Source organism: Salmo salar, chromosome 02 (assembly GCF_965601325.2).
Source record: "Salmo salar chromosome 02, fSalSal1, whole genome shotgun sequence".
Taxonomy (NCBI): Eukaryota; Metazoa; Chordata; class Actinopteri; order Salmoniformes; family Salmonidae; genus Salmo; species Salmo salar.
This window is the reverse complement of record NC_138292.1, coordinates 14,254,972-14,277,666: the sequence shown is the minus strand read 5'-3', so window position 1 is coordinate 14,277,666 and position 22,695 is coordinate 14,254,972. Positions and strand designations below refer to the sequence as shown.

At 43.7% G+C, this 22,695-nt stretch overlaps 2 protein-coding genes across 4 annotated transcripts in view; one reads left to right on the top strand and one right to left on the bottom strand.

Annotated features, from left to right (window-relative positions):
* Window positions 1–9,505, bottom strand: part of LOC106606077 (anoctamin-10) — a 47,146-nt gene extending 37,641 nt beyond the window's left edge. The window contains exons 1-11 of one of the 2 annotated variants that reach the window (XM_082960018.1): window positions 9,490–9,505; window positions 7,052–7,211; window positions 6,226–6,423; window positions 5,798–5,932; window positions 4,361–4,480; window positions 3,555–4,124; window positions 3,254–3,309; window positions 3,076–3,150; window positions 1,363–1,545; window positions 741–932; window positions 426–554 (exon numbers count right to left, since the gene is read on the bottom strand). In XM_082960018.1, the coding sequence (XP_082816144.1) occupies window positions 426–554; window positions 741–932; window positions 1,363–1,545; window positions 3,076–3,150; window positions 3,254–3,309; window positions 3,555–4,124; window positions 4,361–4,480; window positions 5,798–5,932; window positions 6,226–6,423; window positions 7,052–7,190 (1,797 nt within the window). In that variant the 5' untranslated portion in view covers window positions 7,191–7,211; window positions 9,490–9,505. Of the gene's footprint in view, window positions 1–425; window positions 555–740; window positions 933–1,362; window positions 1,546–3,075; window positions 3,151–3,253; window positions 3,310–3,554; window positions 4,125–4,360; window positions 4,481–5,797; window positions 5,933–6,225; window positions 6,424–7,051; window positions 7,212–8,312; window positions 8,614–9,489 lie in introns of those variants that run through there. The other variant, XM_045719079.2, reaches the window with a different exon arrangement.
* Window positions 9,506–11,912: 2,407 nt separating this feature from the next.
* LOC106573494 (1-acylglycerol-3-phosphate O-acyltransferase ABHD5-like) lies at window positions 11,913–22,441 on the top strand. 2 transcript variants are annotated; one of them, XM_045719081.2, is made up of 10 exons: window positions 11,913–12,014; window positions 14,303–14,401; window positions 14,760–14,857; window positions 14,949–15,118; window positions 15,689–15,891; window positions 19,590–19,744; window positions 19,894–20,005; window positions 20,400–20,586; window positions 20,796–20,864; window positions 21,047–22,441. In XM_045719081.2, the coding sequence occupies exons 1-10, from the start codon at window positions 11,983–11,985 to the stop codon at window positions 21,143–21,145; spliced, it is 1,224 nt and encodes a 407-aa protein (XP_045575037.1). In that variant the 5' UTR covers window positions 11,913–11,982; the 3' UTR covers window positions 21,146–22,441. The 2 variants fall into 2 exon arrangements, with proteins under 2 accessions (XP_045575037.1, XP_045575038.1); XM_045719082.2 differs by lacking the exon at window positions 14,303–14,401.
* Window positions 22,442–22,695: the final 254 nt, after the last annotated feature.

The following is a 22,695-nucleotide window of genomic DNA, read 5'->3' as shown; positions in this document are numbered from 1 at the left end:
ATTCTGGGTCTGGAAGCTCTAACAGTGCATTATCCACACATATCTCCCCCACTAACACAGGTCCTATCTATTGGCCTACCCTCTGTACTCTTACTTGCTTACAGCTGCACTCAAAGACACAGTGGAGGAGACAAGACAAGACCTACAGTACAGACAGGACATAAACACCCTGTCATCATCATCTTCACACATGCTACACCAAAGCAGCAAGGATGGAGCTCTCATTCTATGACTCTCTGGCACCATCTGCTGGCCAGCCTGCTTCAACTCTATTTAGGCGCAAGAAGCACCAAAAAACAGACACAATCTTGGAAATAAGAAGTTGAATTAGATTTTAAAATGAGTAGGAAATACTTGCATACATGTCTAGTCAGATTGTGTGTGCGTGTGTGAGAAGAGTGAGAGGTGTGAAAATGGGACAGTACCTCGAAGCCCACCACCCACAGTATGAGCTGTGTCTCTGACTCCGGGAAATAGGACTTGACTTGGGGGGACATGCCAATCAAGGCACAGTTGGTCACCACGGCGATCACACTCATGGCCTCAAAGGCAAGCTGGAAGAAAAGAAAACACAGGAACTTTCCCCCCTGACTGGTCTCCCTTTCCTTCCTATCCACCACCGTTCAAAACAATCATCACAGTTAGACAGTAACCTTTTTTTCTGAATCAAACCAACCAACCACACTAAATGTACTATAGAGAACTAAACAGAGTAGAAAGAGCTCTTAGGTCAGCCTTACCTGCCACACCCCTATATTGGCTGCAGGCTCAGAAAAGGGTCTTTTGAACACCTTGCACATCTTGAAGGCATCCGAGTAGACCTCTGTGACGTTGTTGAGCACCACCAGCACCGCGGCCAGAGGGTAGACACAGGAGAACAGACTGACATAGCCAAACAGCAGGAACAGCTCCAGGTAGTCATCAAATGTTCCCTTAATAGAATACAACAGAGTTTATACAGATTCATGGAGGTTAGACTACACTAGAGCATTACAATACCCACTTCAGCCACTGGACTCTTCATCTATGTCTGTCTAAACACTGCAGTAACATTTCACTTGATGGGGGTATTCTGTGCATAAGGCAAGCATAACAGCATAACCAATCAAGACAGTGGTTAAGAGTGTTAGGCCAGAAACCGAATGGTCGCTGGTTTAAATCCCCAATCCGACTAGGTGAAAAATCTGTCGATGTGCCCTTGAGCAAGGAATGAACCCTAATTGCTCCTGTAAGTCGCTCTGGATGAGAGCGTCTGCTAAATGTCTCAAATGTAAAGATACTGCAACGCACATGAAGGTATCATTCATCACAACCTTCCTAGTTACACATTCATTCTCCCATAACTTGAGTCCTCCAACTCACCAGGTAGGTGCTCATGTCTGCCTCCAGCTTGACCTGCTCAGAGAGGGGCAGCTCCTTGTCTTCCATGGTTTTTATCATCCTCTTATGGGCCTTCTTGTTCCTCCTCCTCTGGAGCCAGTAGGGCAGGAAGGCCTCCATGATCTGGTTCAGGATCTGAGACGTTATCAGCAGCGTGGCCAGACTCTGAAAGGAAATAAAATAGGATATGATAGTAGATAGTAGTAGCAGCAGTAGTATGAGTAGTAGTATGAGTAGTAGCAGTAGTAGTATGAGTAGTAGCAGTAGTAGTATGAGTAGTAGCAGTATGAGTAGTAGCAGAAGTAGTATGAGTAGCAGCAGAAGCAGCATAGTAGCTGTTGTAGCAGCAGCATTAGTAGCCTCTCTCTCTGAGCCCTAGGACCATGCCTCAGGACTACCTGGACTGATGACTCCATGCAGTATTAGTAGTCTCTCTCTCTCTGAGCCCTAGAACCATGCCTCAGGACTACCTGGACTGATGACTCCTTGCTGTCCCCAGTCCACCTGGCCGTGCTGCTGCGGAACCCTGACCTGTTCACCGGACGTGCTACGTCTCCCAGACCTGCTGTTTTCAACTCTCTAGAGACAGCAGGAGCGGTAGAGATACTCTGAATGATCGGCTATGAAAAGCCAACTGACATTTACTCCTGAGGTGCTGACCTGTTACACCCTCGACAACCACTGTGATTATTATTTGACCCTGCTGGTCATCTATGAACATTTGAACATCTTGGCCATGTTCTGTTATAATCTCCACCCGGCACAGCCAGAAGAGGACTGGCCACCCCTCATAACCTGGTTCCTCTCTAGGTTTCTTCCTAGGGAGTTTTTCTACACCTGCATTGCTTGCTGTTTGGGGTTTAAGGCTGGGTTTCTGTACAGCACTTTGTGACATCAGCTGATGTAAGAAGGGCTTTATAAATAAATGTGATTGATTGATAGCAGTAGAAGTAGCAGCAGCAGGAACAGAAGTAGCAGCAGCAACAACAGAAGTAGCAGCAGCAACAACAGAAGTAGCAGCAGCAGTAAACGACTCTGGTTGCATCCCAAATGGTACACTTTTCCCTTTATAATGCACTACTTTTCACCAGGGCCCCTAGGGCTGTGGTCAAAAGTAGTGCACTATATAGGGAATAGGGTGCTATTTAGACAGAAATTTAAACACAATAACAGCATTGGGGATATTGCTAGTAGTGAGAGCCTTATATATCTATCTCTGTCTCTGTTGCTAGTGCCTCTAGCGTCCATGTCTGGAATGATGGATCACTTGAATCGGAACGTCTAAGGCCAAAGGCTAGTAGTGCCCAATGATTTGTATGAACTCTGGATTGCTGATGCTATATATTGGCCATTTGAGAGGCTTTGAAGCCACCGGTCGGCCATATTGGCTCTCCCCAGTGGGAGCAGTCCTCCTATGGAGGACACTTTCCTATACACACACACTTTAAGATTTTTTTCATATCTTTGTTTTGCTTTATGTTTTGCTAACATATAATATAAAAGTATGCATTAAGGTGTCTGTAATAGAATACACATGTCAAAAACAAATGTAGACATTAACACATGCATTTCTATAGCTTCCAAAATCTTGTTTACAATGAAGGAGGATTACCAAGATGGCTGCGCGGTGGCTTCAATACAGCGCCCCCTGTTGGTCATCCAGGGTATATATACACATCATTGGTAGTGACCCACCTGTCTGAGAAGCACCATGTCCTGCATCACAAAGGCAATGTAGAATAGGGAGGCAAAACAGTTGAAGAAGTTGAACTGGGGAGAGAAGATGACAAGTAAACTGTTAACAAAAAGATTTTCAAAATCAATGGTAAGTTGAAATGATCATGGAAACAAACCAATTTCCTGTAAGACTCACCACCAATACTTTAAGGACCAGGTGATTTTGAAATGTTGACTCAAGCCTGTGGTTTTCTAAAGCAAAAATAGCATTGACTTCAGAAACAGTTTGTCTTCTATCAAGTCAACAACTCTCTACAGTCAGCAAAAGAACAAGAGGAACACAGGAATCACCACTGTAGCGTTAAGACAATGTATTTTTAGCCTCAATGATTTGTGTGTTCTGTTGTTTTCTGCATTGTTAAAACAACATTGTATGTATTATAAAATATGAGCTAAAATGCATTCATCCACCCACCCACCCATCCAATCCCACTCACCCCAGCCAGTGAGGAACTCTGCAGCATAGCGGTATATGAGGTTCATGATCTCTATAACTACAGCGTAGATAATACTGGGGATAAAAAGTAGCAGTCCCGTCCAGAAGGTAGGCTCCTCATCATGGATCATCAAGGCCCAGCCCTCCATGTCAAAGTAGATCATCATGACGTAGAGAGACAGGTAGAGGCACAGCAGCACAAAGGGAACAGACACCAGGTAGATCCTCAGCTGACGCTTGGCGTTTGAGTAGAGTGGCTCCGCCCGCCCCGTGACAGGGTTGACGCCCAAGACGCCGTGGAAGCCCGGCCTCGGCTCTTCGAAGGCTTTCTTCCTGCTCAGGGTGCCCCAGCCGTACGCCAGCGAAGCGCTGAGGCGCTTCCACAACTCCAGGATCACTGTGCACCACACCAGGTTGAAACCGGCGAACACCGTAAACTTGTCGTAGTCCTCCCAGTCGAAGAGGTAGTATGGTATCCCTATGAGGGCCATGGGGATCAGGGCCAAGGTGAAGTACTCCAGGAAACCAAAGTAGAGTGCCATACCCTCACCAAAGTAGTGCCTGATGTCATCTGGATGGACCATGGGGAATCATGGGGAATATTTAGTCACAAACAAGCTATTCGGAGGTTCGTAGAATGTTCCATGTCTTCTACATGGTGATAGGCTAATCATTTTATATACTCCAGTGAAGTTCATATTGAAAGAGATGGATAACACTAAGATAATACTACAGTCAATACATTTGACAAGTGTAGCCTTAGGATTCAAAGGGCATAATGATCAAGCCATGGCAACTGTAACTTACCAAGAGGCTGGAAGGACAACTTGATCTTTTTGAACCAGGAAAAGGAAAGCCTCTTGAGTTCCTCCTTCTCATGCAGAGGGAAAACTTGGACAAGGATCCCCTTTGATTGCATTCTGCGTACTGAGATTAGATTAAAAACAGAAGAGTCAGACCATTCACATTTCCCCCCCAGTCTCCTGACGCTATTTGTCATGTGATTCTAGCCATCTTTATTAGATAAACATAACGAAACTTGAACTAGTGGCCCATGCTAGTGTTTCCCCAACTCCAGTACCTCCAACAGAACATGTTGTTACAGCCTCGGACAAACTCACCTGATTCAACTCATTGAGGGCTTGATGATTAGTTGACAAGTTGAATCAGGTGTGCTTGTCCAGAGCTACAGTAAAAATGTGTACTGTTGGGGATACTGGAGCACTGGAGTTGGGAAACGCTGGCCTATGCTCTTTTGGTGAGCGATAATTCCCATGTTAAGTTGCTGAAGTGCTAAAAATGACTGAAAACATTGGCTACTTGAAAGCAATGAAAACAGTTGACTTGTTTTTCCATTGAGTTTGAACTGTTAACTTTCCTCATAATGAGAGAAAGCTTAGTTTTCTAAAACAATAACATACAGAAAATGGTGGGGACCCACATATAATGTACTAGTATATTTGTATAAAAATAAAAAGCTTTAATTTCATGTCATTTCTTGACAAAATTATTTCCAAAACATTGAATTATTTTTCTAAACAATTGGTTAAGCTGAATAGCAGTCTATCTGCTCAGCAAGAGCATTGACTCCTTATCTCGTATTTGAATAATCCACTGACATTTGCATATTTATTGTCCTTATTGCTGACTCTGATGGGGAGACAATGTGAGGATTATGTATGTTATATTTCAAATATGGTATTGGCTTCAGACCTGGGTTCAAGTAGTATTGGTTTTCATTTGTGCTGAACTTGACTGAGCCATGCATAAGATCTATACACCTGACTCTGACATCAGCATGATGCAACGGGAACAGGGATTCGTTGGGCCAGGTGATGTTTTTACACTTCTCAATTGTCCAGTATTGGTGATTGTATCCCCACTGGAGCTGCTTCTTGTCTTTAGCTCTTTGGAGTGGAACACAGTGTGGTTGTCTGCTGCAATAGCCTATCCGTGACAAGGACCGACGAGTTGTGCGTTCCGAGATGAAGTTCTGTGCCGTTATTTGCCTGTTTGTGAACGGAGTGGTGTACCTAACAAACTGCCCACAGTGTTAATAGCTCTGAGCTTCTCTAGCACAATGGAATAGTCCCAAAAGTGCAAACCCTGCCCATCTGGCATTCCAATCCAGGCAGCAGGCTCAGAGTATTTGAAAGAAAATGTATACTATTTGAACCCAGGTTTGATGACTGTGCACACAGTGTTTCAGTGTGGCTGAGGTCACAGGGTCATTGCTGTACTTACTGACCGACTTCCCTGGATACAGTTTCATTTTAGGATATCCAGGCACGTGGGCCTCATCCTTGGCCCTCAGGTTGTCCAGTTCATGTTTTATGATGTATTGACACTCTGCCATGCTCAGAAAACCGTCCCCATCACCTGTAGTATAGAGACAGACAATTAACACAGTTACAGTCACTTTACAATACAATACCATGCTCTTACACTAGTGTAGTAATGATGTTTACTTAAACAACACGTTGCATTTACATATCAATCTAGTTATTGCATTGTATTGTATAGTAATATAGTTGTAATAATATAATACAGAACATTTAAAATACTATTCATCATCTATAGTACATTCACAGTTTACTATGTATGCATCACTAATGGCGCCCTATGCGATAAGGAATAGGGCGCCATTTGTGACATACTGTACCCTAGATTACCTTGGAACTCTTTGAAGTTGTGCTTGTTGGCATACGTGAAGCCTCTCATGGAGCCGTCGTTGAACTCCTTGAAGAGGCCCACGTCCTCAGCTCCGTATAGGAGCCTTTGCCAGGAGGCCCCCACCACATACACATTGGGGTTGTCCTTCTCCGTGCCCTGGGCCCCTGGAGTCAGCTGCTCCACCAGCAGCTCAGCCCCTAACACAGCAGAGGAATCAGGACAGGTATGAAGGTGTCAATAGACTAGGTGTTGGTCCCAAATTACATCCTATTCCCTTTATAGTGCATGTAGGGAATAGGGTGCCAATTTGGGACGTAGCCTAGGACAACCATATTGTATCAACAGAGCCAGACTGACTGGTTAATAGATACAGTAACTAAAAGGGACTTTCACACTATTGTACCGAACCGTGCTCTTTTCAGTGAGTATTTCACGATATAAGCGATAAGGTCAGCCTGCTTTGTTTTCACATAGCTTATCGCAGGTGGCATCAGGGCCCGTATTCATAAAGCATCTCACAGTAGGAGTGCTGATCTAGGGTCAGTTTTGCTATTTAGATCAAAATAATATTTTAGAAACAGATCCTAGATCAGCACTCCTACTCTGAGACGCTTTGTGGAAAAGGGCCCAGATATGTTATCGGATCAGTTTCACTCACTTTCAGAGAGCACGATAGAGTGAAAGCCAAATCTTTAACATTTGTATAAAAGAGAGGAAGCAGAGGCAAATTGAAAAGCGATGGAGAGAAGACTGTTTCAAATGTTCGGAAGCTTCAAATCTCTGTTCCCAATATACAGTAGGTAAGCTAAGCTCAATGTACTGTACCTCCATCTTGCTGCTTGTCTCTGACCCTGTTTAGTAACCATGCGATGGCTTCCTCTTTGGTTTCGGAAACCAACTCGATGACCACCAGAGGGGCAAATGTTGAGCCATCACTGTCATAAACTGACAAGCTTTTTTGCATTTTCCCCTCTCCCTGTGAAGCCTGGAGAGAGACAAGATAGGAAACAAATGAATTAAACATGACTGCCTACAAGGACCGAAATGACAAGGCCAGAATATCATTCTTCAGTTTTGAACATCCAAGTATCGGTGTACAGTAACAGTATGTTTTACATAGCCTAAATACATAAACATTGGCAATTTAAATCTATAAAATAAAATATCAGTTGTTGCACATTCAAATGTTGCTCTAGGTAACCAAATTGCTTATTGTTCCTTGTGCAAATGTGAGTTGCAGCACCTTCACCTGGCCTAAAACAATCTTATATTACCTAAGAAGGTGTGGTATGTTCAGGGGTGCAGCCTTGAGGCGTTTTACTAGTCTGAATACCAGTCTCTTTAGCTAACATTCCACTCCTTGTCATTGCCAAAGAGGCTGGCCTTTCAGTAATCTCAACGTTCAATAGAGAGAAATAGTAATGGCGTCTTTTTGTAGGCACTAACTCCGCCATAGTTCGTTGGACAAAGCTTATGGGAAAATGAATGAAGTTTTGTAGGGTTTTTTGGGCTAAAGAGACTGGTCTGATTCAGACGGGTTGGGTTAAATGCGGAAGACACATTTCAGTTGACTGGATTCAGTTGCACAACTAACTAGGTATCCCCCTATACCTTTCCCAGGCTGGCGTTTTACAGTCTGAAGTCGTTAACTTCTGAAGTTGCCTTCATATTCTAAAACGCATTCTCTTTTAGTCATTATTATGGCTTGGGTTCAGCCCAACTGATTGATGTCATTCGATTGTTTACTTTAGACGTTGAATCACATCGGCTTAAAAACAGATTTCCCATGTATTAAAGAGGTTCAAGTTTAATTTGCTCCGAAATCTGATTGTGAATATCAGCTAAAGCTGTCTACTGACAGTGACAGCTGAGTGTTTTGGTGTGAGAGAGGGCGGGCGGGGCAGTATCGATGGGTGGTTATAAACACTGTTACAAGGTATACTCACGATTGCGTTACTCCGAAGAAATGTGTTGAGCTTTGACGTAACATTGTCACGTACAACTGGGAAACATTTGACGCAAATCGGTAAAGTAGATACCGGTAGGCCATTTACGTCAACAAATCTCTATAAACAAGGCTACTCACCACGTCCTTCGTTCGCTGGCGCAATAACGACCACTTTTAAAGGTTGCCCGCGAAGCCAAGTCGACAATAAAAACCTATTTCGAATCTTCTATTGTCTTGAGAAATCAGAAGAGTTGCTTGACTTCTGCCTTTCCACGTCACTGGCACTGACAGGCAAGCGCCGCTGTAGACTTCAGCCCGCAGTTATCACACCCACCAACGTGCTATGCTGTGTGTGTAGGCCTACATAGCATAGAGATAGTTAGAGGACGCAACATTGTATCTGTCTTATTATGGCGTCTGAGAGCATGGGCAGTGTAGTCACTTTTGTTCTTCTGCTACTTCTATGAGATTGTAAACAAACTGAAAGTGTGCATACTGCCACCTGGAGTGTGTTGTTTGAAAAGGTACAAAGCCAAGGTTGGTGATTGAATGCCACCTGCAGTTATGGAATGTTTGCTCACAAGTATAATTAATTTGCTGATCCCTCCTGATGACCTGGATGGAATTGTGTGTTCATTCCTTAACCCATAAGAAGTCCCACCCCAATGACTACTTCAAAATAGTGAAAGTCTTCAAAGGCGCTGCCCATGCTTAGACAGACTTTTGGGCACTGGAGATCTGTATATATCTCTATGGAACATAGGCAAGTAAATCACGACAAGAACACTTTCTATGGGACTTCCTCATTTGAATAGGATTCTAACACGTTTTTCTAGTAGGATAGGCATACGGCATATGTCTTATTATGGAGAAAAAAAATACAGTAGTTATAACGTTGACAATTTTATTTTAACCTTTATTTAACTAGGAAAGTCAGTAAAGAACAAACTCTTATTTACAATGACAGCCTACCGGGGAACAGTGGGTTAACTGCCTTGTTCAGGGGCAGAACGACAGATTTTTACGTAGTCAGCTCGGGGATTCGACCCAGCAACCTTTCGGTTACTGGTCCAACGCTCTAGTGGTTACCTGCCTAGTGGTTAGACTAAACCTCACCAGACAATCAGTTGAGGGTTATTATGATTATGGTCATGCTCCCAGGATACAAGTATTGGTTCTTGTTAGTTTGGCTAGGTTATTATTACTATTGAGGTTGTCATATAAAACACAGAATCCATAGCATTGCATTGTCTCTGATAAGAGCCTATCGAATACGACTACCAATTTTTGTGTAAATAATTGTATTTGACCATACCAGAGTTTATTTGTGGCAGAGAGGTGTGTATCTTCCGCAATATCACGTCCCACAGCGTCAGTAAAAAGTCGCGTTCTTCTTCAGGGGTGTATTACTGAAACCGTTTACTTCAAACGGAAAACGTTTTCCAACGAAAACGAGACTTTATTGGACAAGTTTATCAAAATGTGGGAGTTTATGTAGGTAGGTCCCTCCCCGTTTCGTTCGCTCAGGGGAAGAGACGAAGTGAGAAGTTTTAATCGTCCCAAAATCTGGCCACGACAATAAATCAACTAAGTAAATAATTTTTGTATGGAGGTCAATGAGTGTCGAATTTGGTAAACAAAATGGTAATTTCTCATTTTATACTTGACGCTTATTTGATTTAATAGACGTTTCGTAAATCTTAGGTGTTATAAATATATAAGTGGACGCACGTGGCATTTCGGCAAAAATGACTTTATATCTTAGTTGTGCCTGTTGTCAGAGCTTCTGTCCCCAGCAACACCTAGATATTCTCCGCAGATTCTGTCAGACCTGGGCCTTGACAGTGACTCTCAGTAAAACAAAAATAATGGTTCTATAAAAGGTCCTGTTTCAGGACCATGAATACAAATTCCATCTAGACACCGTTGACCTAGAGCACACACACAACTATACCTACCACGGCCTAAACATCAGAAAACAAGGTAACTTCCGAAAAGCTCTGAACGATCTGAGAGACAAGGCAAGAAGGGCCTTCTACGCCATCAAAAATAACACACAATTTGACATCCCAATTAGGATCTGGCTAAAAAATACTTGAATCAGTTATAGAACCAATTGGCCTTTATGGTTGAGGTCTGGGGTGCGCTCACCAACCAATAATTCACAAAATGTGGAAAAACAAAACTGAGACTCTGCATGCAGAATTCTCAAAAAACATCCTCTGCGTACAACGTAAAACACCAAATAATGCATGCAGAGCAAAATTAGGATGATACACGCTAATTATGAAAATCCAGAAAACAGCCGTTAAATTCTACAACAACCTAAAAGGAAATGATTCCCAAACCACAACACCTAACCAAATCATGAGAAAACAAAAATATATTATCTTGACACATTGGAAAGAATTAACTAAAAAACAGAGCAAACTGGAATGCTATTTGGTCCTAAACAGAGAGTACACAGTGGCAGAATACCTGGCTACCATGACTGACCCAAAATTAAGGAAAGTTTTGACTATGTACAGACTCAGTGAGCATAGTCTTGCTATTGAGAAAGGCTGCCGAAGGCAAACCTGGCTCTCAAGAGAAGATAGGCTATGTGCACACTGCCCATTAAATGAGGTGGAAATTGAGCTGCACTTCCTAACCTCCTGCAAAATGTATGATCATGTTAGATAAACATATTTCCCTCAGATTACACAGACCCACAAAGAATTTAAAAACAAATCCAATTTTGATAAACTCCCATATCTATTAGGTGAAATAGCACAGTGTGCCATCACAGCAGCAAGATGTGACCTGTTGCCATAAGAAAAGGGCAACCAGTGAAGAGCAAACACCATTGTAAATACAACCCATATTTATGTTTATTTATTTTCCCTTTTGTACTTTAACCATTTGCACATTAGTAGAACACTGTGTATATAGCCATAATATGTTGTCAGTGTAATGTTTACTGTTAATTTCTGATTGTTTATTTCTCTTTTGTTTATTATCTATTTTACTTGCTTTGGCAATGTAAACATATGTTTCCCATGCCAATACAGCCATTTGAATTTAATTGATAGACTCATCATGGATATTACCCAATTTGGCATTGCCATTGCCATTGAGGCCTTCCACCATTTATAAGTATTCAACTGGATGGGGATTCCTATGAGTTGGCAGCAATCAGCCAATGAAGAAAAAAATGTACTACTTTAAAATGGAGATAGTTTCGGCAGTCCCATTAAAGCTGTCACAGACGTTATAATGGCACAGATACAAAGATGAGTCCTCCATCTGTTCACACGCGTATCTGCCCTCTCATTGGTTAGAATGGGCTCCTGAGTGGCACAGCGGTCTTAGGCACTGCATCTCAGTGCTAGAGGCGTCACTACAGACCCTGGTTCGTTTCCAGGCTGTATCACAACCGGCCGCGATTGGGAGTCCCATAGGGCAGCACAGAATTGGTCCAGCATCGTCCGGCTGGGTTAGGGTTTGGCCGGGGTAGGCCGTCATTGTAAATACGAATTTGTTCTTAACTGACTTGCCTAGTTAAATAAAGGTTCCATTTTTTTTTAAATGGTCCCACCTGATCTCACCTCCTGCCTGCCTTCCATATTTGAGGACATGTGTTTTGATTGTTAGAACGGTCACTTGACTATCTTATCAATACAATAGACACTCTTTGGTTTGCTTCCGTTTAGATCCTTAAGTATGGTAAAAGGTTTCCATTGTAAAAGTTTTCCAACGGAAACCGCCTAATGAATACACGCCAGGTGATGTCATGTTTTTTGGATCATGTGATTTGTCTGTGTGAAGAATGGCTGACCAAGCTGTGACTACTGAGAGAGGGTGAGTGTTTTTTTATTTTTATAAACAAACTTAGAACCAGTCTTTTAAATATAACAATATTGATAAAAGCGACCCACAAAAAGTTAATCATGATACAATATGTTTCCCTTGTTTGTCTTGTTATTAGCTAGTCCTAGCATGTTGATTGTTCTTGTTTGTCGTCAAGCACTTGTAGACTGAAGTTCATTTTCAGTTGACTTTGTTGCCATTTCATGACTTGACATGTGTCAGTCGCATTGTTTATAGTTTATGCCGGGTTCAGGTGCAAGTCGGAGCTAGGAAACTCAGACATTTCGACTTGCTAATTAGTTGAACGCGGCAGGTGATTGACAACAACAAGTTAGAAAGTCGGACATTTCCGAGGTTCCTAGTTCCGACTAGTACGTGAAAACGGCATTGGTCCGCGTCAAAAAGTCATGAAACCGACGGAGCGGTTTAAAGCTTGAAATTAACAGCTGTGCTGGAATGCGAACAATATGGGTGTCAGTTCTGACGGTATGGAGCGGGAGGATGACGGGAATGGTCGGTAGTGGAAACACGTAGGAAGAAGAGAGATCATGATACAGAAAGCAGCGAGGCGTCTAGTGAAGAAAGCATAAAGAGGGCCAAGGTATGAAACAAGAGTAGTGATGTGTTGGAGTGGAAAGCGGTGATGGTGTTTGATGAGACCACAGGGTGTAAGTTAGGCCCTATCTGACTAACTAATGCCGTAGAGAAAGAGGTAGGTGAAGTGAAATTAGCTCGGTTCATTGGAAATGGTAGATTGTTAATTAATATAGTGTGGTAGCCACGCTCAGCAAGAGACTATTCTGAAAATGGTAAGAAGATTAAAAGCCATGTCCCTGGTGCTTATACAGATAGGATTCCTTACTTTCAATGTTAGAGAATTTGTCCCATATGCACTGCAGTGTTTTAAATGCCAAAGAATGTAGCTGCTCAGTGTAAAGGAAAGAAAAGATGTGGCAAGTGAGGAGGGACACATGGTTACGGTGAATGTGGAAGCAATGTGAAGGTTAAGTGCTGTAATTGTGGGGGAGAACAGTGTAGCATTTGGTGGATGCCAAGTACAGAGAGAGGCTCGGAGATATAGGATCAGTCGTGATGTATGCAGAAGCCGTGAAACCGATTGGTAGAACTACAGAGCGGACTGATGGAGTTTACATGGATGTACTTGTAGTAAGTGGACCTACTGTTGTGGCTGCTGCTTCTGATGGTTTGGAGGCCTGGAAAGAAATCTTGTGCTCATTCGTGTGTGGGGTCAAAGGACACTTTGATAATGAATAAAGTTGACTTCATAGCTTTTATTGGTAAGGTTATTAATGCGACTCGGGTTGTAGAAAGCAGAAGGTTATTGTGGAGACGGCAAAAGAGATATTAGGGGTAACAGATGTTACTGTTGAAATGGTTGTTGACATGTTGAACAATCCTAAGGGTGGAGTGTTTCAGCATGATACAGATACATTTTAATGGGGTGAGGGGAGGGGTTTTGGAGGGAGGGTGTCTTTGACAATGTCATATCTCAAGATGTTTTAGTAGTTGTTTACATGTACATAGACTACTTATAGGCCCTTTAAATATCTGTGTTTCTATTTTCTGATCTTAATTTAGGACAATTCCATGGTAACGGAATTATCCAGAGAAATTCTATGGTCATGGAATTATGCTCAGACTCAGATTTTTCACTTTAAAATGTATACCAAACAAAAGAACATTGATTTCAAAGTTTAACAAACCATAGAACTCTATGCAAAAGGACTTAACAATTTCCACAGAAAATATACAGGAAGAACTGTGCAGATATGAAGTTTGGTAACAGAATAAAACCCAGGGAGATTTTACTGTAATTCTGTTATCAAACTTAGCATCTGCACTGTTTTTCCAGTAAATTTTTCAAAGTAGTCATTGTTTGTTAAACTTCTAGATCAATATTTTTTTGATTGGCATACATTGTAATTCAGCTACTGTGGAAATGCCATATTGACAATCTCCAAAATGCCTAAAGTAAAATGTTTTAGGAAGGCTTGAAAGCTTTGTTCAAGGGTTTTTGTAAGCCTATAGGCCAGTACACTACAACCTTCTCCACTACTGCAACCCACTTTCAAGAACCAATTATCCAATACCTTACCGTTCTTATCTGTTTTTTATTTTGGATGTAACTAAGTCCAATGCAGCGAATCCCCAACACTAACTGCATTTTCCCATTCAATTAACACAAGCACATATGATTAATAAGGCTATTGCATATAGTCCCTGGCATATAACATCCCTTTTTCCACTCTGTTTTTTAGTTTGTTTTTTGGCTGCAGACTGGCTCAGCGAATACTGATGTTTCTTGGTATTCATAGTCTTTTCTACAATTTGTTGACTTTCCTGGACAGAACGTTGAGGTAACCTACCTACCGGTGTGATTGTCAGACTAACTCCACCTCCCTGGCTGCACCCCACTCATATGCTGCTAGTGCTGCTCTAACTCCCTGCTGCATGCAGTGCTTGAGGCAGGAAGTAACATCCCTGGCAGTTCAATCAGTTAACAAACCCTGCATGTCATTTTCTTTTCACCTATCCCCGAAGCATGTTTACCAGTTTTTTTTCTCCATTTAATCACTTGTCTCCTTTTTGCTGTGCAATATTCCAACAGTCAGCAACATCACTCCTGACTACCCATGTAATCCCAGACCGTAGAGGCTATAGGCTGGTTGATGCCTATAGCCTAGGCTGGTTGATGAGTTGTGTCTGTCTATGCAGGTCCTGGACTTCCACAGCATGGATCACCAGCTGGCTGCCCTCCTGGTGCCCCACCTCCCAGAACCAGCTCAAGACTGCAGAGGAGAAGATGCTGCAATGTAAGGAATTCCTCTCTCCTTTACCCTCAAACTGTATTTCCAGCCATGGCCAATTTGTGGATTATTATGTGTGGATCTGTCTCATCCCCAGGCATCACAGGCAAGGTGTCCCAGCAGTATGTCCCAATCTCGGATGGTAACATGCTGTGGACCCTCACATTGAATGGAAACATGAAGCACCAGACTCCCCTGGTGCTGCTGCATGGCTTCGGTGGAGGGGTGGGCCTGTGGGCCCTCAACCTAGACGCCCTGGCCCAACAGGTTAGTCTCTGAAGCACAGGCTTCTCATGTAGTGTTGGAAAGCCTGAGGAAGTTCTCCTCTGAGAGACAATATAAAGGGGTGTAGGACGACAGACAGAAACTAGTGCACGTTGCTACATATCAAACCACTGAAGTATTTTGCATGGTTGGGGCTCTGAACAGGTTGTTATAATCATATTTCTGATGTTTATGCAAGGATGAATAAGGTACCAAACTAACGGTGCAGGCTACAGAAAGGTAGTCCGACAAGGTAGAGAAGAGACACGAAAAACAAGGAAATGCCTCTTCTGAGGGGAAACTTCATTTCTACTCACAGCCAATCAAATGCAAAATCCAATACTGAATTTCTCCAGACATCCAAAAGAGATTTGGAAGGATGGTCACAGGAAACTACCAACAGGTCAACTACACCTGCTATATATAACTAGCTCTAATTGTTGTCTGGCTGCTATATAGTTTGGGTATGCTTTCTTTTTAACACTGTGACTTGTATTTTTAGTACGTTTTATCATGTTGTGTAGTGCCTTTATAAATAAAATGAATTTTCATTATTATTATTGTTAATAACAGAGGCCAGTCTATGCCTTTGACCTGCTGGGCTTCGGCCAGAGCAGCAGGCCCTACTTCAGCTCCGACGCCAAGGAGGCTGAGGCCCAGTTTGTGGACTCCATCGAGCAGTGGAGGGCTAAAGTCGGCCTGGAAGCCATGGTCATGCTGGGACATAACTTTGGAGGTTATTTGGCAGCTGCTTATTCGCTCAAGTATCCCACCAGGCAAGTATCACCTGAGACCACCCAACACTTTCCTCAGTTCAGTACCATAGACAGGTTTCAATATGAATGGCTGTTTTATTCCTTAGTATTTAGCCACCTCCTTGGTTAAAGATAGAATACTGCATGTATTTAGGCAGTCCTTGGTTCACCCTCCTATGCTTGACTAATACTGTACACCCCAGACCTCACGGTATGTTGGTATGCAGGTGCTAACCTCTGATAACATGAATGTCTTTAAAAAGTGTCCCCTCTGTGCTGTATCTCAACTTAATCATCTTCTCTCACTGTGTTGCTAAGATTTCAACAGGAACCTAACTCATTATGGCTGTTTGATAAATGTCTCCAAAACCTCATCACACTCAGATCAGAACACCTTAAAGCAGCCAGCCACATCCTGTCCTTCTAGTATTAAAGCAGCCAGCCAGCCACATCCTGTCCTTCTAGTATTAAAGCAGCCAACCAGCCACATCCTGTCCTTCTAGTATTAAAGCAGCCAACCAGCCACATCCTGTCCTTCTAGTATTAAAGCAGCCAACCAGCCACATCCTGTCCTTCTAGTATTAAAGCAGCCAACCAGCCACATCCTGTCCTTCTAGTATTAAAGCAGCCAACCAGCCACATCCTGTCCTTCTAGTATTAAAGCAGCCAACCAGCCACATCCTGTCCTTCTAGTATTAAAGCAGCCAACCAGCCACATCCTGTCCTTCTAGTATTAAAGCAGCCAGCCAGCCAGCCACATCCTGTCCTTCTAGTATTAAAGCAGCCAACCAGCCACATCCTGTCCTTCTAGTATTAAAGCAGCCAACCGGCCACATCCTGTCCTTCTAGTATTAAAGCAGCCAACCGGCCACATCCTGTCCTTCTAGTATTAAAGCAGCCAACCGGCCACATCCTGTCCTTCTAGTATTAAAGCAGCCAACCAGCCACATCCTGTCCTTCTAGTATTAAAGCAGCCAACCGGCCACATCCTGTCCTTCTAGTATTAAAGCAGCCAACCAGCCACATCCTGTCCTTCTAGTATTAAAGCAGCCAGCCAGCCAGCCACATCCTGTCCTTCTAGTATTAAAGCAGCCAGCCAGCCAGCCACATCCTGTCCTTCTAGTATTAAAGCAGCCAACCAGCCACATCCTGTCCTTCTAGTATTAAAGCAGCCAACCAGCCACATCCTGTCCTTCTAGTATTAAAGCAGCCAGCCAGCCAGCCACATCCTGTCCTTCTAGTATTAAAGCAGCCAGCCAGCCAGCCACATCCTGTCCTTCTAGTATTAAAGCAGCCAGCCAGCCAGCCACATCCTGTCCTTCTGGTATTAAAGCAGCCAACCAGCCACATCCTGTCCTTCTAGTATTAAAGCAGCCAGCCAGCCAGCCAGCCACATCCTGTCCTTCTAGTATTAAAGCAGCCAGCCAGCCACATCCTGTCCTTCTAGTATTAAAGCAGCCAGCCAGCCACATCCTGTCCTTCTAGTATTAAAGCAGCCAGCCAGCCACATCCTGTCCTTCTAGTATTAAAGCAGCCAACCAGCCACATCCTGTCCTTCTAGTATTAAAGCAGCCAACCGGCCACATCCTGTCCTTCTAGTATTAAAGCAGCCAGCCAGCCAGCCACATCCTGTCCTTCTAGTATTAAAGCAGCCAGCCAGCCAGCCACATCCTGTCCTTCTAGTATTAAAGCAGCCAGCCAGCCAGCCACATCCTGTTCTTCTAGTATTAAAGCAGCCAGCCAGCCAGCCACATCCTGTCCTTCTAGTATTAAAGCAGCCAGCCAGCCAGCCACATCCTGTCCTTCTAGTATTAAAGCAGCCAGCCAGCCAGCCACATCCTGTCCTTCTAGTATTAAAGCAGCCAGCCAGCCAGCCACATCCTGTCCTTCTAGTATTAAAGCAGCCAGCCAGCCACATCCTGTCCTTCTAGTATTAAAGCAGCCAGCCAGCCACATCCTGTCCTTCTAGTATTAAAGCAGCCAACCAGCCACATCCTGTCCTTCTAGTATTAAAGCAGCCAACCAGCCAGCCACATCCTGTCCTTCTAGTATTAAAGCAGCCAGCCAGCCAGCCACATCCTGTCCTTCTAGTATTAAAGCAGCCAGCCAGCCAGCCACATCCTGTTCTTCTAGTATTAAAGCAGCCAGCCAGCCAGCCACATCCTGTCCTTCTAGTATTAAAGCAGCCAGCCAGCCAGCCACATCCTGTCCTTCTAGTATTAAAGCAGCCAGCCAGCCAGCCACATCCTGTCCTTCTAGTATTAAAGCAGCCAGCCAGCCAGCCACATCCTGTCCTTCTAGTATTAAAGCAGCCAGCCAGCCAGCCACATCCTGTCCTTCTAGTATTAAAGCAGCCAGCCAGCCAGCCACATCCTGTCCTTCTAGTATTAAAGCAGCCAGCCAGCCAGCCACATCCTGTCCTTCTAGTATTAAAGCAGCCAGCCAGCCAGCCACATCCTGTCCTTCTAGTATTAAAGCAGCCAGCCAGCCAGCCACATCCTGTCCTTCTAGTATTAAAGCAGCCAGCCAGCCACATCCTGTCCTTCTAGTATTAAAGCAGCCAGCCAGCCAGCCAGCCACATCCTGTCCTTATAGTGTTATCTGAGTATCCTAATTGGCTCTGAATTAAGGACAAAATGCTCTTAATCTGACTGGGGCACTTTGGCTATGTTTAGACAGGCAGCCCAATTCTGTTATTATTTTTCCACTAATTGGTCTTTTGACCACTCATCTTTTCACATCAGAATATTTTCAGAGCTGATCTGATTGGTCAAAAGACCAATTAGGGGAAAAAAAATATCAGAATTGGTCTGGCAGTCTAAACACCGCCTTTATTTCTCCTGTTCAGTTCACCGATGGACAGACCACTTAATAAACTGTGCCCTAGTGGTTTAGATAATTTCTTTTCCAGATCTTTCAATACGACCTCAACTTATTTTGTTCACAACCATAGAGGCGTTTCAGTTATTTCAGATTGGTGTTGGAGGAGTATGGTCTTTCCTCTTTACTGTCCTGTAGGGTGCAACACATGGGGCTGACCTTTCCTCTTCACTGTCCTGTAGGGTGCAACACATGGTGCTGACCTTTCCTCTTCACTGTCCTGTAGGGTGCAACACATGGTGCTGACCTTTCCCCTTCACTGTCCTGTAGGGTGCAACACATGGGGCTGACCTTTCCCCTTCACTGTCCTGTAGGGTGCAACACATGGGGCTGACCTTTCCCCTTCACTGTCCTGTAGGGTGCAACACATGGGGCTGACCTTTCCCCTTCACTGTCCTGTAGGGTGCAACACATGGGGCTGACCTTTCCCCTTCACTGTCCTGTAGGGTGCAACACATGGGGCTGACCTTTCCTCTTCACTGTCCTGTAGGGTGCAGCACATGGTGCTGGTTGAGCCGTGGGGCTGACCTTTCCTCTTTACTGTCCTGTAGGGTGCAGCACATGGTGCAGGTTGAGCCGTGGGGCTGACCTTTCCTCTTTACTGTCCTGTAGGGTAAAGCACATGGTGCAGGTTGAGCCGTGGGGCTGACCTTTCCTCTTTACTGTCCTGTAGGGTAAAGCACATGGTGCTGGTTGAGCCGTGGGGCTGACCTTTCCTCTTCACTGTCCTGTAGGGTGCAACACATGGGGCTGACCTTTCCTCTTCACTGTCCTGTAGGGTGCAGCACATGGTGCTGGTTGAGCCGTGGGGCTGACCTTTCCTCTTTACTGTCCTGTAGGGTAAAGCACATGGTGCTGGTTGAGCCGTGGGGCTTACCTGAGCGTCCAGACACAGAAGACCAGGACAGGCCCATCCCCGTGTGGATCAAAGCCCTGGGAGCCATTGTGAGCCCTTTCAACCCCCTGGCAGGGCTACGTCTGGTGGGGCCACTGGGTAAGACTGGCAGCCTGTCTGACTAGATGGATGATAGAAATACTACTCTAAATTACATTTCAATTATATACCTGTCTGACTGGATGACTGCATTGTTTATGGGATGGAGTTTTTACCAGCCTTCAAACCCACCTCCTTTGTTCTTCAAGGTCCCACACTTGTTTCAACTCTAAGACCAGACTTCAAGAAGAAATACTTGTCCATGTTCAACGACGACACGGTCACAGAGTATATCTATCACCTGAACGTCCAGACTCCCAGGTTAGTCCCACTCTCTCTCTATTTAGTTCCTGTTGGAGTTCACTGGCTTTTTATCTCCACTTACTCTGGGCCTGTATTTACAGTCTGAGTCTGAGTGAGTTTCAATACAGTTCATGACAATGTTTTCCTCTTAGACCATAATGAAGAAGATGTTATGATTACGATTATATGGACTGGAAGCACTTCAATTCTGAAATGCTTTTTTAATATAGGCTGTGATTTTCATTTGTCTCACACCCTTACTTCAGTGATAATGTTAGTTTTGCTCTGTTGTAGAGGTGAGTTCAAAGTAGCTGCTTATTAACGATTATTCTGAGAAGATCAGATTATCATATACCTTACTGCTGTACTTCACCCTGTTTAGTAATAATCATGTTTGTTTACTCTGTTGCAGTGGTGAGACAGCCTTCAAGAACATGACCATCCCATACGGGTGGGCCAAGAGGCCTATGCTGCAGAGGATTGGCCTGCTCCATGCTGACATCCCTATTACTGTGATATATGGGTCACGCTCCAGCATCGACGGTAACTCGGGCAACGCTATCAAAGGAATGAGGCCAAACTCTCATGTGGAGATCATAGTACGTTTCATTTCCTATAAGCTGAACACTTAAGATGCTGTCTGTGTGTGGTTGTCTAGTAATGCGTGAGGCAGCTGGCTCAACTTTTATATTCAGATTTATTCAGCAGGTGGCAGGAAAAAAAGTGAATTGAAGTGTTAAATCCTAGATGAATATGATTCTCCAGAATGTGTATCTGATCTCATATTTCTATTCCTCCTCTCTCCCAGGCTATCAGAGGGGCGGGCCACTACGTCTATGCTGACCAGCCAGAGGACTTCAACCACAGAGTGCTTCAGGTGTGTGACGCGCTGGGCTGAGGGGGGGGGGGCACTAGTTAACCTGCGGAGAGCGACGTGTTATACCCGTCATGCCCATAGTTTGTCCTCTCAGTGAGCATGTGATCTGTAAGGATAGAGAGGAGAGGACTGGGCATACAGCTCAATAGGGCTTTTTTTTACCTCGATCATCCTCACTTTAGGTCCTCAGTAGTAGACCTACCACCACCAGCACAGCAGGCCTGCTAACTAGGGAAGGACCCCGTGTTGAAAAGATGATTCTCCTGGATTGTTTGGTTTGACACTTTTGTATTCATTCTACTGACAAAAGAGAATGGCTCATAGTTTTTACTGCTTGTTGGGATTTTGGTCATTCTGTGATAAGTGAGTGTCAGCTTTTAATCTGCTGTTTTAAGAAATGTGACTTTCAGAACGATACAGACTACAATTTGACCACTTGTGGATTATTCTCATTCTGTCAAAGATCCTTCGTGAGATTATTTAGAGATGTTTCATTTGCGTCATAACAGCTCATGTAGATATGACCACGGACCATAGAGATTTGATTTAAATACACATGATTGTGGAACTTTTAGACCTCTGGTTTTTCTGATGGGCTCCTGAGTGGCGTAGCGGTCTGAGGCACTTCATCTCAGTACTTCATCTCAATTCCAGGCTGTATCACAACCGGCCATGATTGGGAGTCCCATAGGGCGGCGCACAATTGGCCCAGCGTCGTCCGGATTAAGGTTTGGCCGGGGTAGGCCGTCATTGCAAATAAGAATTTCTTCTTAACTGACTTGCCTCGTTAAATCAAGGTTAAATAAATACCAAATATAAAAAGATTTCCCCATGACAACCGAAGTGCTTTTTTAATGACCTAGTATGTGACCAGGGACTACAGTCATTGCTGCTGCTTTTTGGTCTTGTCTTTTTATGTGTCCTTTTGCAAGTGGTCATTTTCACTTCAAGATGTTATAATTATGTTCTCATTCAGAGTGTTTTGGCTCTTGTTGTGGTCTAGTGTTAAAATAATCCAGTTATTAATAGCTAGCGTGTGCAGGTGAAGGAAACAGGTTTGAGAAACAAAGCATCAGAATCTAGTAATTGAAGACAACTTCTCCTCAGCTGCCATTGTGGGGAAAGTAGGTTCGGCCTCAATAAATCCCATTCATTCATTGCAACAGTATTTGATAGTATTACTAGGCACCTATCCAGGGTCTGAGTCTGGAAAAGCACAGTATCTAGGTCTAAGATCAGTTAGCATAGCTATAGCAGCCTGTCTGCTTATTTCATATAGGTGACATCTTCAGCTAATATCTCTGTGTGTGACGTTGCAGATTGGGTGGGTTGCTTAGAATTTTACAGCCACTTTACCCAGTGCAACGTTTTTTAATCTAAAGCACCGTTTACTAGATGTGCTGAGCCCAAGGATAAGGTTAGATTAACTCCTGAACATGTGGATGCCTTTGTATTGTTGTCCTTCATATCATTGTACGTCTCCAATCACAATCCAATTACCGTGGGGAAGAACAAATGGTGCTTCTCTCTATTCATGTATTATAAAATACCTGTAAATAATAAAGATTATATTATGATTTTGGTGGCCTTTGTTTTGTGACATATGTATATCTAGACTTGTTGTTGTGAAGATCACCAATATTTCAGTGTAAAACACTACTATCCTTACAGACATTCTGTCTGAAAACCACCTTTACAAATAAAGATTGCAGTAAAAGTGGCGTAACTGCAGTCGATTGTGGTGTTTTGGACGCAGTAATTGCAGAACAACTGAAGTGTACTGCAGTTGAACTGCAGTCAGAGTGCAGTGTAACTGCAGTTACACTTCAAA